The sequence below is a fragment of the Lemur catta genome, chromosome 1, assembly GCF_020740605.2.
Source record: "Lemur catta isolate mLemCat1 chromosome 1, mLemCat1.pri, whole genome shotgun sequence".
NCBI lineage: Eukaryota > Metazoa > Chordata > Mammalia > Primates > Lemuridae > Lemur > Lemur catta.
This window is the reverse complement of record NC_059128.1, coordinates 10,630,613-10,643,233: the sequence shown is the minus strand read 5'-3', so window position 1 is coordinate 10,643,233 and position 12,621 is coordinate 10,630,613. Positions and strand designations below refer to the sequence as shown.

The 12,621-nt window shown below is 40.8% G+C and overlaps 1 protein-coding gene across 1 annotated transcript; it reads left to right on the top strand.

The window, feature by feature from the left end:
• The first annotated feature begins 10,873 nt into the window (after positions 1 to 10,873).
• On the top strand, positions 10,874 to 12,073 carry LOC123645117 (cytochrome c oxidase subunit 8C, mitochondrial). The gene is made up of 2 exons (XM_045561685.1): positions 10,874 to 11,152; positions 11,750 to 12,073. The coding sequence occupies exons 1-2, from the start codon at positions 11,018 to 11,020 to the stop codon at positions 11,840 to 11,842; spliced, it is 228 nt and encodes a 75-aa protein (XP_045417641.1). The 5' UTR covers positions 10,874 to 11,017; the 3' UTR covers positions 11,843 to 12,073.
• The last annotated feature ends 548 nt before the right edge of the window (positions 12,074 to 12,621 follow it).

The window sequence follows — 12,621 nt, the reverse complement described above, 5'->3', positions numbered from 1 at the left end:
ATTTCTTGTATCTTACATTGATGACTTCTTAGCATAGGGTCATGATTGAACTGACATTTTTTTTCTTAGTGAGATATCAAATAACGGTATCTCAAATACAGGCAAAGCTAAACCATCTAGTTTATAGATACATGAACTCTAAACTATATAGAAAAGAAAGATGAATGTTGATGATACAATCTCAAGTACTTAAGATGCTAGGGAACACTCTGGCGTTCTAATTGGCAAGGGTCCCAACCAATCCTAATACTTTGGAAGGATCTGTTTCCCATGTCAAAACTAGGGATGGAATTCACTTCAATATACTAAATATCCTACTTCAGGGAATGTTTACACACAGTGTCATGGCCCTTCACCCATTTCCCTCTCTTACGGACTACATGTTTATGTTTCCCCAAAATTTACATATCCAAGCCCTAAGCCTAGTGTGGCTATATTTGGAGATGGGCCCTTTAAGGAAGTATTGATAAGTAAGGTTCAATGAGACCATCAGGGTAGGGCCTTGATCTGATAGGATTGGTATCCTTATAAGAAGAAACATCAGAGAGTTCCTTCTTGTGCTTTTTCTCAGTAACCCACCCCTGCCACCCCCATTCACTGCCCCTGTCTATACAACCACCAAGAAAAGGCTATGTGAGGACATAACAAGAAGGCGGCTGTCTACAAGCTAGGAAGAGAGCCCTCACCAGAAACCACATTAACTGGAAACTTGAGCTTAGACTTCTAACCTCCAGAACTGTGAGAAAATAAATATTTGTTGTTTAAGCCACCCAGCATATGGTTTTTTGTTATGGCAACCCAAGCTAACTAATACCTTACCTCTTCTTCATAATTCTTCACTTTTCCTAATCAAGTGGTTTGGGTGGAATTGATCTCATGTTTTATACTTGGTTATTTGATTATATTAAGATTTTCAGCAAATGCTATAACCCTGCCTCAAAGATTGGTTCAAAGAAAGACATGTAATCCAGTCAAGAGCCAGGATGTTGTGAAATGTTTGTTAGCATTTTTGGAAAAGAAAATCTCCTCTTCCACAGAAGATGCTGTAAGAGACTCTTTTTTCCACAGAATATGACTCAAAAATTACGTAGCCCCAGGAGTTCTTGGCAACCATCTTGCTACCCAAGGGGAGCTGACTTGGTGGAAGTCAGAGCCAGGAATACAAAAGAAAAAGGAGTCCCTAGTGACAGATCATTCAAGCTGCACCTGAAATCTCTGGCCTTTTCAGTTATGTGAGTCAATCAGTTTTGTTTATTATTAGGTTTTCTATAACATTCATCCAAAGTCATCACAACTGATATACATACTATCTCATTTAATCTTCATATCCACATTCTAAGAGAAATATTATTATACTGACTTCATTTCCCTGAGGCTATGCAAGCAGTAAATGATAGTGCTGGGATCTGACCTTTGATCTTTTGGCTCTTGACTGTCAATATATTTTTATGTTAGCATAACAGAAATCCATTGAAGAATTTCTAGTTGTAGTTCAGGAGAAGACGAGAAAAGTTAAATTCAAAAATGAAAATGTGATGTAAGAAAACTGTTTTCATTATATGTGATTTTTTGAAGAAAGAAATGATTAAAAAAATAATGTTGCATATCTGAAACAGTGAATTTGGAACACCAGGATTATCTTTTGGACTGCCTAAGGGCATTACTTTCACAAGATTCTTTGTAATAATGGAGCACAGATTTTATTGGATCTTCTTAAAATTGTGCTTTCAATTCAAAAGTGTGCTACTGATGTTGCTAGTTGCATAACTTGAATATTTTCCCACCTTTGCAACTTTTCTGTTCTTGTTTCCTGCTTTTCTGAGTTTCTCTGTCATTGAGGTGATGCAACTGTAAAGACAGACACAGACAGAGATACAGAAAGGCACTTCATTCCTCAAAGATCTTTGGTCCTTGAATGGCAATTAAAAGTGTTTTTCTAGCCAGGTGCTGTGGCTCACACCTGTAATCCTGGCACTTTGGAAGGCCAAGGGGGACAGGAAAGGGGGGAATCACTTGAGGCCAGGAGTTTGAGACCAGTCTGGGCAATAGCGAGACCTGTCTCTATAAAAAAGAAGAAAAAGTTATCCAGGTGTGGTGGTGCCTGCCTGTAGTCCCAGCTACTTGGGAAGCTGAAGCAGGAGAATCTCTTGAGGCCAAGAGTTTAAGGTTGCAGTGAGCTATGATGACACCATTGTACCCACTAGCCTGAGTAAACAGAGTGAGAACCTGTCTGAAAAAAAAATGTGTTTTTCTAGAGAGGAGCAAATTCAAGATATTTGGGCCTTAGGTAGTGCAGTCTTAATTCATTATATAATTTTCTAGAACCTTAACACTAGTTTATTTAGAGCAGGAACATTTATAAAAATCACATTAAAAAGAGGAAAGTGGGCTCAAAAAAATCTGATCTCTAGGCTATAGCTCTAAATAGATTTTCTTATATAACTGCAGAAGGAAGGTTGTGCATTGTGGGTCACTGAGAATACATTGAACCCGGGCCCACTAAGCCCTTTATTGAAAATTGTAGAGGTTTGAGTTAGCAGTTCTAGTCTTTTGTGACTTGGAGAAATTAAACTGAGGAAGGTTGTTTGTACCAGTAAGTTGAACAGCTAAAAGAGCTATCTCCTGGGGTGGGGGTGGGTGGTAAGGAGCTTAATTGTGTTGTGGCTGAATTTGGAGTCAGATTTACTGACACTGTCAAAAGTAATTTAAGGCTTTTGTCACAAAGACCTAAAATGCTTGATTCTCATATTGGCTGCACTCTGTTCTAAACTTCTCAAGATTATTAATTCAGCCAGACTCATCTGTGATTGAGCTCTTTCTCAGATTACTTCAGTATTTTTGTTACCTTTTAAAAATTAAAAAAGAAATAATACCCAAAGAAAAAAGACTTGATTAACATAGTCTTTGTTAAGACTCTTTTGTTGTGATAGAAATCCAGCTCTGACTACTCTAAGCCAAAAGTAGGATTTATCTAAAGAATATAAAGAGTTATGAACTAGAATACAATCTGAACCCCCCACCCCCCACTGGCTGACTGAATGGACTCCTTCTTGGCCAAGGGGATATCCTAAAACTAAATTGCCTGCCACAAGGAGGGAGGTCAGACATGCCTCATCATGTCCCGCCCCCTTCTTGGAGATATCCTTTGTAACCCATTAATAGGCCTAAGGGTGTGCAAGACAAACCTGGTGGTCCTCAAGTTACACAACAACTATATGTCTGGTGGTTTGCCTCTGATTAACCACTCCATATCTTAAAACATTCCAAGCCTTTAGACAAAGCTTCATGTCTTTAACCAATTACAAGTCAAAGAATCTTTAAATCCACCTGTAACCTATAAGCCCCTGCTTTGAGATAGCCCACCTTTTGGGGCCAAACCAATGTATGCCTTCCATGTATCGATTTATGACTTTACCTGTAACCCGTGTCTCCCTGACATGTATAAAATCAAACTGTAACCCAACCACAGCGAGTCCTCTTGCTCAAGGCTTCTTGGGCATGGCTCCAGGTCATGGTACTCAAATTTGGCTCAGAATAAATCTCTTTAAAATTATTTTACAGAGTTTGGCTTCTTTTCCGTTGACATGGTGGCCCAGAACTCAAGGATAGGAAATCGTTCTAGCTTCAGAATGGAGAACCAGGGATTTCACCATGGTCAGGATGTTGCCTCTGGCTCTTACTCTGCTGCTTTTAGCAGCTTGGCTTCATTATTTTTTCTTTTCTTTTTTTTTCTGAGACAGAGTCTCACTCTGTTGCCCGGGATAGAGTGCCGTGGCATCAGCCTAGCTCACAGCAACCTCAAACTGCTGGGCTCAAGCAATCCTCCTGCCTCAGCCTCCCGAATAGCTGAGACTACAGGCATGCACCACCATGCCCGGCTAATTTTTTCTATATATATTTTTAGTTGTCCATATAATTTCTTTCTATTTTTTTAGTAGAGATGGGGTCTTGCTTTTGCTCAGGCTGGTCTCGAACTCCTGAGCTCAAATGATCTACCAGCCTTGGCCTCCCAGAGTGCTAGGATTACAGGTGTGAGCCACCACGCCTGGCCTTGGCTTCATTATTAACTCACCATGGAAGGGCTTTCTCCAAGGGTAGAAAAAAAACCCTATGGCTCCCAAGTTATATCATCCATCCCAAGAACGAGACTGGTTTCCATCCCTCTGGTCCCAAGCATAACATCCCTGGAGAAGGATCTTTGGTTCAATATTTGAGTCAAGAGTCCAACCTTAGACCAATAAACAGTGGTCAGGAAATGGGGTGATGCTGCACTCAATTATTGCAGGACTCATTATGTAAAGCAGAGGTACTTAATTATTACCTGACTGGGCAGGATGAGCCAAGGGAAGACTGAAAATACAGAGATAAGGTTAGCGATGTAGCCAGGAACAGTTCATGTGGGACCTTGGCTGGTCAGCATAGAGTACAGAGCAGAGCTGCCCACTAGAAACTGAACATGAACCACATGTGCAAACTTTCTAAAAGCCATGTTAAAAGAACTAAAAAAAATTTGCAATTAATTTGCAAAGTATATTATTTTTAACCAAATATATAAAAAATTGTTATTTCAGTATGTAATCAATATAGTATAATAATTTAATTAATGAGATATTTTGCTTTCTTTTTTCTTACTAAATCTTTGTATTTTGCAATTACAATCACATCTGACTTTGGATGCTAAGTTTTCATCAGAAATACTTGATCTGTATTTAAATTTCATAAAATTTATAGTTGAAAAATTGTGCTTATCTTAAAAAGTCCTCCAATAACTGAATCAAGTATCAATTTTTAAATTAAAATGAAATAATATTAAAAAGTCAATTCTTGGTTGGGTGTGGTGGCTCAGTGTAATCCTAGCACTTTGGGACACCAAAGTGGGAGGATAGCTTGAGGCCAAGAGTCTGGCAGTGTAGTGAGCGATGCATTCTAGCCCTCAGCAAAAGAGCGAGAACTTCTGCCCCCACCAAAAAAAAAGTCAGTTCTTTAGTGGTATTTGCCACATTTCAAGGACTTGGAAGCCATACATGGCTAGTGGGGATTTTATTGAACATCACATTGACTAGTGGGTATTGATTAGTGCAATGACCTCTGTGATAGTTATCTATGTGTCAATTTGAATGGGCAACAGGGTGCCCAGATTAGACATTGTTTCTGGGTTTGTCTGTCAGTGTGTTTCTAGATGGGATTAACATTCAAACTGGTGGACTCAGCAGATTGTCCTCCCCAATGTGGGTGGGCACTGTCCAACCCATTGAGGGTCTGAATAGAACAAAAGGTGAAGGAAGGAGGAATTTGGCCTCTTTTCCAGCCTCACTACCTGAACTGGGACTTCTCATCGCATCTTGCCATCAGTCTGGGATTTACATCACCAGCTCCCTGGTTCTCAGGTCTTTAGACTTGAGAACTACACCACCAGCTTTCCTGGGTCTCCCACTTGAAGATGGCAGATAGTGGGACTTCTCAGCCTCCGTAATCATGTAAGCCAGTTCCTCATACATATATATCCTATTGGTTCTGTTTTTCTGGAGAATCCTGATTAATACAACCTCTCACCCCATATTTCTGTTCTTCACAGAGCACCTAGAGTGATGGTTGAAAAATAGAAATCAGATCACATTGTTCCTTCTTAGCGCCTCTGGTGCATTCCCATGATTAAACTTCCCATTGAGTAAACTTCAATGATTCAAGTGCGGCATCTACACTGAGGTAGAGGAAGGAGCTCAATTACTAAACCTTCTTCCTAAAAATCCTTTACAATGGCAATAAGGAAGCACAAGAAGAAATGGACACGCCAACCTGAAATAACTGAAAGGATCAGAATCCAGTTTTAAAGAGTGTATTTGAGTAAAAGGCTGGGACTGACCATTCAGCATACACAGACTCTAGAAAAATAGAGTGAATGCTTTGAAGTTAAGAGTTAAGTTCTTGCTTATATAGGCAGAAAACAACAACATTTAACAGGATTATGGCAATTTCTATGCAAGGCTGGTTTATGAGTTACAACAATTCAATTAGTTTATACTTTGTTTTCTCTCCACATGACTTGTTTTCATTTCATTTCCAACTTAACAGAGTATATTTCAACTTAAGACAATGTGATAGCCATGAAGGCTTTGTGTGAGAAAGGTAAGAGAGAAGTTAATCTATAATGAAGATCAACAGTGAAGAGGGAAGGGGTTTTCCCTGGGGCCCTTTAGTCATTTACAACGTTTTACAAAACAATGCAGGTAAAGAAGAAGGTTAACCTATAATTAGAGAAAGAAAGGTTACAGCTGCCTATCATGTTACTCAGGCTCCATAATAACATTATTTTAAGGCTCAAAATAACTTAGTGTTCTGACAGCTGAGATTTTGAATTACTTATTTTCATAAATCCATAAGGGAAATGAGAAGTGCAAGAGCAGGGCTATATCAGCAAATCAAAGATTTTGGTGAATTTCTCTAGGACTGAAGGTAGATGAGTTCTTATGGACCAGTAAAGCAGAGAAGAAGGAGCCATTGCTCTGAGCACACACAGGCTACAGGGGATAAGAGAGATGCTTTTTGTAGCAAAGCCTCTTCTTCTAGGCCACTTACATCAAACTTGGAATGGGAGGAGGCACAAGTTCAAGTTAACTGATGGAAAAACAGTTAATAGAAAGGATGTGTGAGTCAGCTGCTCCTCCTCTCCTCTCCCAACCATGTGCAAGTTTTAGTAGTGTTTGTCCAAGGCTGAAGCTAGAGAAAGTCTTCTAAAGAACCTGAGTTATTTTCTGGGATGGCAAAACAGTGGTTGGATAGCCTAGAGTAGAAGCTTACCCACTTTGGCATTGGGCATGAAAGAGGATCCTTCCTGCCTGCCATTGACATACTCAGTCCATAGACATAAAACAAGTAATCAGTATTTTCACTGCAGGGAGAGATGTCCTCCGAGTTCAAATGTTGAAATCCTAACACTCTCAGTGTAACAGTATTAGGAAGTGGGGCCCTCATCAATGGGATTACTGCCCTTATAAAAGAGGCCCCAGAGAACTGCCTTGTCCCTTCCACCACATAAGGATACAGCAAGAAGACAGCTATCTATGAACCATGAAATGGGCCCTCACCAGACACTAAGTCTGCCAGCACCTTGACCTTGGACTTCTCAGCCTCTAGAACTGTGAGAAATAAAATTTTTTTTTTAATTTTAATTTTTAAACTTTTTTTTTATAGAGACAGGGTCTTCCTATGTTGCCCAGGCTGGTCTCAGACTTCTGGCCTCAAGTGATCCTCCCACCTTGGCCTCCCAAAGTACTTGGATTACAGGCAGGAGTCACTGCACCTGGCCAAATTTCTGCTGTTCATAAGTCGCCAATTCTATGGTATTTTATTACAACAGCCTGAAGGGATTAAAACAGTAATAGAAAATAACCCAAGTAATTCATCTGATTCCTCATATTCATAAGCATGAAGAGACAACCAAGGGTCTTATGATAGTCGAACATAACCAGCAGGGCCAAGAATCAAATAAATACAGAGTTCACCCTAGAAGAAACACAGATAGTTCATAGAACAGAGAGAAATTTTAAAAAGTACAAATGAATATACTGAGAGAAATTTGAGGTGATAGTACATCTATAAAATACGAACAGTTGTCTCTAAAAAAAGCAAAACATAGTAAGTTTTAAAAATATAATTCTAAAATGAAAAATTCAAGAGAAGGAATTTCTCTTGAAAAAGAGAAAAAAAAATCAAGGAACTCTTCCAGAATGTAGAGCATAGGACAAAAAGATGAAAAGTGAGAGAAAAGTTAAAAGACATAGATTACCCACCAAAAAGGGCCAACATCTATCTAATAGGAGTTTCAGACAGAACAGAGAGAAGCAAATAAATGATAGGAGTAGATCTCTCAGGGCTAAAGATCCAAGGCTTCAGATTGAAAAGTCCTACCCACTGTTAATCCATGTTAATGAAAAAGACCCATATCTAGCAATATCCTGGAGGAATCTCACAATTCCAAAGGACAAAAAGGAACTCCTAAAAGATTCCAAAAATAAAAAAATAGAGACTATATCAAAGCAAGGAAAACTATATTGGTATTACACTTATCAGTTCACTAGATGCTAGAAAACAAGGGAACAATGCTTTTTTTTAATCTCTGAAGGTCAATGATTTTGAGCCTAGAGTTTTATAACCACCCAAATTATCATTTAACACATTGACTGCCACACTAGAAAAAAAATTTATTTTTCCCTGGGGCTATGGTGTTTTATTACGAAAATAGAATAAAAACTTCGAAAACAAAATGATCCTTTAGAATTTAATGAAAAATTTGTTATTTTTTAAATTGTTTTCTATGCATGAGTTATATGCAACTCAAAAAATAGTTCATAAAGGTAAAGGTAAAGAGACATATGAATTACATATGCTTCACAGGGTCCCGGGCTCAAAACTGTTCTGAGTTAAATACAACTCATGTGGCAGTTAACGTGTTAAGTTGGGAGCAAAATAATGACTTTTTTATTTTCAAAAACTTAGGAAATTTATCATCCACAGACCCCTCCTGAAAGAATTGCTTAAGGATGTACTACAGCAAAATGAAATAGGAATCTAAGAAAGAGGAAGGTATTGGTTTGGAGAAACAGGAAAATCAAAAGAAATCCTAGAATGCTACTTGTGCAATAGGCCCCCAAAAGAAATAGTGTGAAGAAAATGGATCATCTTACTAGATAAAGGTGTTTTATAATATTAAATTCAAAAATCACAAAAACAGTCTACTTTTCCTCCAAGAGGTACAAGTTTAGTGACAGATAATTACCTCACATTTGCTACTGGGTCCAAACAGTCTTTTATCCTGCTATTTTTTACATCATGCCAGAACACAAATACTTGTTCTTGGTTTTTGATATTAAGAATTAAGCCACAGACAATTTGTGGACAATTTAATTTACATTAGAGAACAAAATATTAGGTTGGTACAAAAGTAATTGCAGTTTTGGCATTGCTGACATTTGCCATTTGCCACTGGAATACATTTTTTTTTTTTTTGAGACAGTCTCACTCTGTTGCCCGGGCTAGAGTGCCGTGGCATCAGCCTAGCTCACAGCAACCACAAACTCCTGTCAAGCAATCCTGCTTCAGCCTCCCTAGTAGCTGGGACTACAGGCATGTACCACCATGCCCGGCTAATTTTTTCTACATATGTTTTTAATTGGGCCGCTAATTTCTTTCTATTTTTAGTAGAGACGGGGTCTCGCTCTTGCTCAGGCTGGGCTCGAACTCATGAGCTCAAGTGATCCACCTGCCTCAGCCTCCCAGAGTGCTAGGATTACAGGCATGAGCCACCGCGCCCGGCCTGGAATACATTCTTAAATGTGGTTATTGTATACATCATTTTAACATGCATTTCTTGCTTTATGTTTTTTTACTAATGACTTATTACTTGTTTATTTTATATTTATTTTAGACAATGGAAATGATGTTAGACAAAAAGCAAATTCGAGTGATTTTTCTTATTTGAGTTCAAAACAGGTTGTAAAGCAGCGGAGACAACTCGGAACATCAGCAACTGTTCACAAATGTACAGTGCAGTGGTGGTTCAAGAAGTTTTGCAAAGGAGACAAGAGCTTTGAAGATGAGGAGCGCAGTGGCTGGCCATCAGAAGTTGGCAACGACCAATTGAGAGCAGTCACTGAAGCTGAGCTTCTTACAACTATGCAAGAAGCTGCCCAAGAACTCAATGTCGTCGACCATTCTACCATTCTATGGTCGTTGGGCATTTGAAGCAAATTGGATAGGTGAAAAAGCTTGATAAGTGGGTGCCTCATGAGCTGACTGAAAATCAAAAAAATTGTCATTTTGAAGTGTTGTCTTCTCTTCTTGTACCCAACGACAACAAACCATTTTTCGATCAGACCGTGACATGTGATGAAAAGTGAATTTTATATGCCAACCGGTGATGATCAGCTCAGTGGTTGTACCAAGAAAAAGCTCCAAAGCACTTCCCAAAGCCAAACTTGCACCAACTAAAGGTCATGGTCACTGTTTGGTGGTCTGCTGCTGGTCTGATCCAGTACAGCTTTCCGAATCCCTGGCAAAACCCTTCCATCTGAGAAGTATGCTCAGCAAATTGATGAGATCCACTGAAAACTGCAAAGTCTGCAGCCAGCACTGGTCAACAGATAGGGCCCAATTCTTCATAACAATGCCCGACCACACCTCGCACAACCGTGGCTTTAAAAGTTGAACAAATTGGGCTACAAAGTTTTGCCTCATCCGCTATATTCATTCACCTGACCTCTCGCCAACCAACTACCACTTCTTCAAGAATATGGACAACTTTTTGCAGGGAAAATGCTTCCACAACCAGCAGGGTGCAGAAAATGTTTTCCAAGAGTTTGCTGAATCCCAAAGCACGGATTTTTTATGGTACAGGAATAAACAAACTTATTTCTCATTGGCAAAAATGTGTTGATTGTAATGGTTCCTATTTTGATCAATAAAGATGTGTTTGAGCCTAGTTATAATGATTTAAAATTCACGGTCCGAAACTGCAATTACTTTTGTACCAACCTAATATAACGCATCCAATGACAAGCCATGGCATGTTCAGAGGTATATATATTAATATTATGGTACAGTTGGGGAGGAAGAAAAAAGGAGCGTGGGGATGCTGAGTGCCTCAACTTACCCAGTAGAAAATCAGGCGCTACTGAGCGTGGGGTCTGGGGGCTCGGCTCACGAGTTTGGAGCAGGTAGAACGCCAGGCCTAAGGAACACATGAGGGGAGGGAACTGCGGTGAAGGGTAGGAGGGTTTGGGTTAGGCTAAGCAGGGAGTGCTGAGCGGAAGGGGCGGGCAGAGCAAGAGTGTTGAGCGGAAGGGGCGGGGCAGGAAGGGGCAGGGCAGAGCAGGTGGGGGGTGGTGAGCTTCGTCTGTGGCCCAAGCGCCTGCGCAAACTAGATACCTCACCCGCCCGAGAACTCGAGCCACCGGGCTTTGCCTCGCCTCGTTGGTGCTGTGGAGTTGGCCACACCTCGCTTTGTCTCACTGGACGCGCCATGGCTCCCCTGCGTAGGGTCTGCCCGTTCATCCGCCGCCTCCGCGTGGCCCTGCTTTGCCTGCGGCCCGACCATCGCTTCGCCCATCGCTTCGCCCACTGGGAGCCCCAGCGCCGGCGGCCCGCGACGGCCTTGGTGGGTTGGGGCCACGCGCCAAGGCGGCACACTCCGGTCGACGGGCCGGGGCCCGGGCCGAGGCAGGGCGCCCCGACGGGTGGGGAGGAGGGGGAGGACAGGCGCGAGGCTTGCGTGCGGCCTTCTGTGGCGGGCCCGCCATTAGAGAGGGTCCAGGGAGAGGGCCGCGGTGGGGGGAGGCAAGGAAGCCGGAGGAGTGCGCCGGAACTGGGACCTCCTTCGTGGTTACCCCTTATGAGCATGGAGCCCGCGGGGGAGGGGTGCAGAGCTGTTGTTTCTTCAGAGTGTAGTTTATCACCTACCTTTTCACTGCCAAGAACTATCATTTCTCCCCCAAACGGTGGAAATCCTGGGCTGCATCGAGGTTCCAGAGCGCAAAGGTGAGAATTGGAGAAACACCAGAGGAAAATGAGGTTTTTTAAAAAATTCAGTTAGTTCATCCATGAATTGAATTTCTGCATTTTAAGTTTCTCCAAGCCCTTGTTCCCAGGACAACTGCCGAATTCCTCAAAACGTCTTAAGCAGTTTTTGTTAGGCAGCCAGTCACTGGTCCAGGAAGCCGTACTCTTTAACAGCGCTTTTCGTCTTCTCTTCCAGGACGTGGCTGTTGGAATTGTGGTAATTTTTTCGGCCTTCTTAACACCGTGTGGCTATGTGTTAAGCAATCTGAGGCAGTTCAGAAGAGAGTAAATGAAGATGCTGTCGAGCAGCTGTTAACGTCCAAAACGCTTTCAGAAGAAGCTGCCTTCGGTACATGAACACAAGTGCTCCGTTGGGTTGATGATGTAACCGTTGTGGATTTTCAGTTCCATAACCATATGTTTATGGTAAATATTTTGCACTTTTTAATTACTGTGCATTATGTAGATGTGTAGACAAAAAATGTTCTGCTTAATTGTTAAATAAAACTGAAACACTTATTCATGCATGGTATTATGTGTGGTCACAGATTATTTTCTAAACATCATGAAAGCTGAAAATTTGCTGAGAACTGCTATGAAAGGTCAGACCTAGTGACTTAGGGAATGACATCAAGTTATTTTATGGGAGTGAATGTTCATATCTAGTGACATGAACCTTAAAAGATTAGGAATATAGCTGTAAGGTAATATTCATAAGTTTAGCTAAATGGTTTTTATGTTCCATGAGTACTGCCACTCCACGCTTTACTATTTTCTGTGAGAAGTATAACTTTTTCTTAATTTATCTTTGTCTCCTTAAATGACTGCATTCCAGGATTTGTTGAGGAAGTATATGTGTATTTTATTTGTACCTGTCCTAATTTAATGGTTTTGTTATTAGCTTCTCTTAGTCATCATTCAGGTTTTGAGAATCATGTACACCCTTGAATTTTAGCTTGCTCTGCCAATTATCCCGTGACCATGGGCAGCATAGTTCAATTCTGAGCCTTGGTTTCCTTGTCGCTGTAATGGGGACTTAAAATTACTGTCTTGAAGGTATATTGGGGG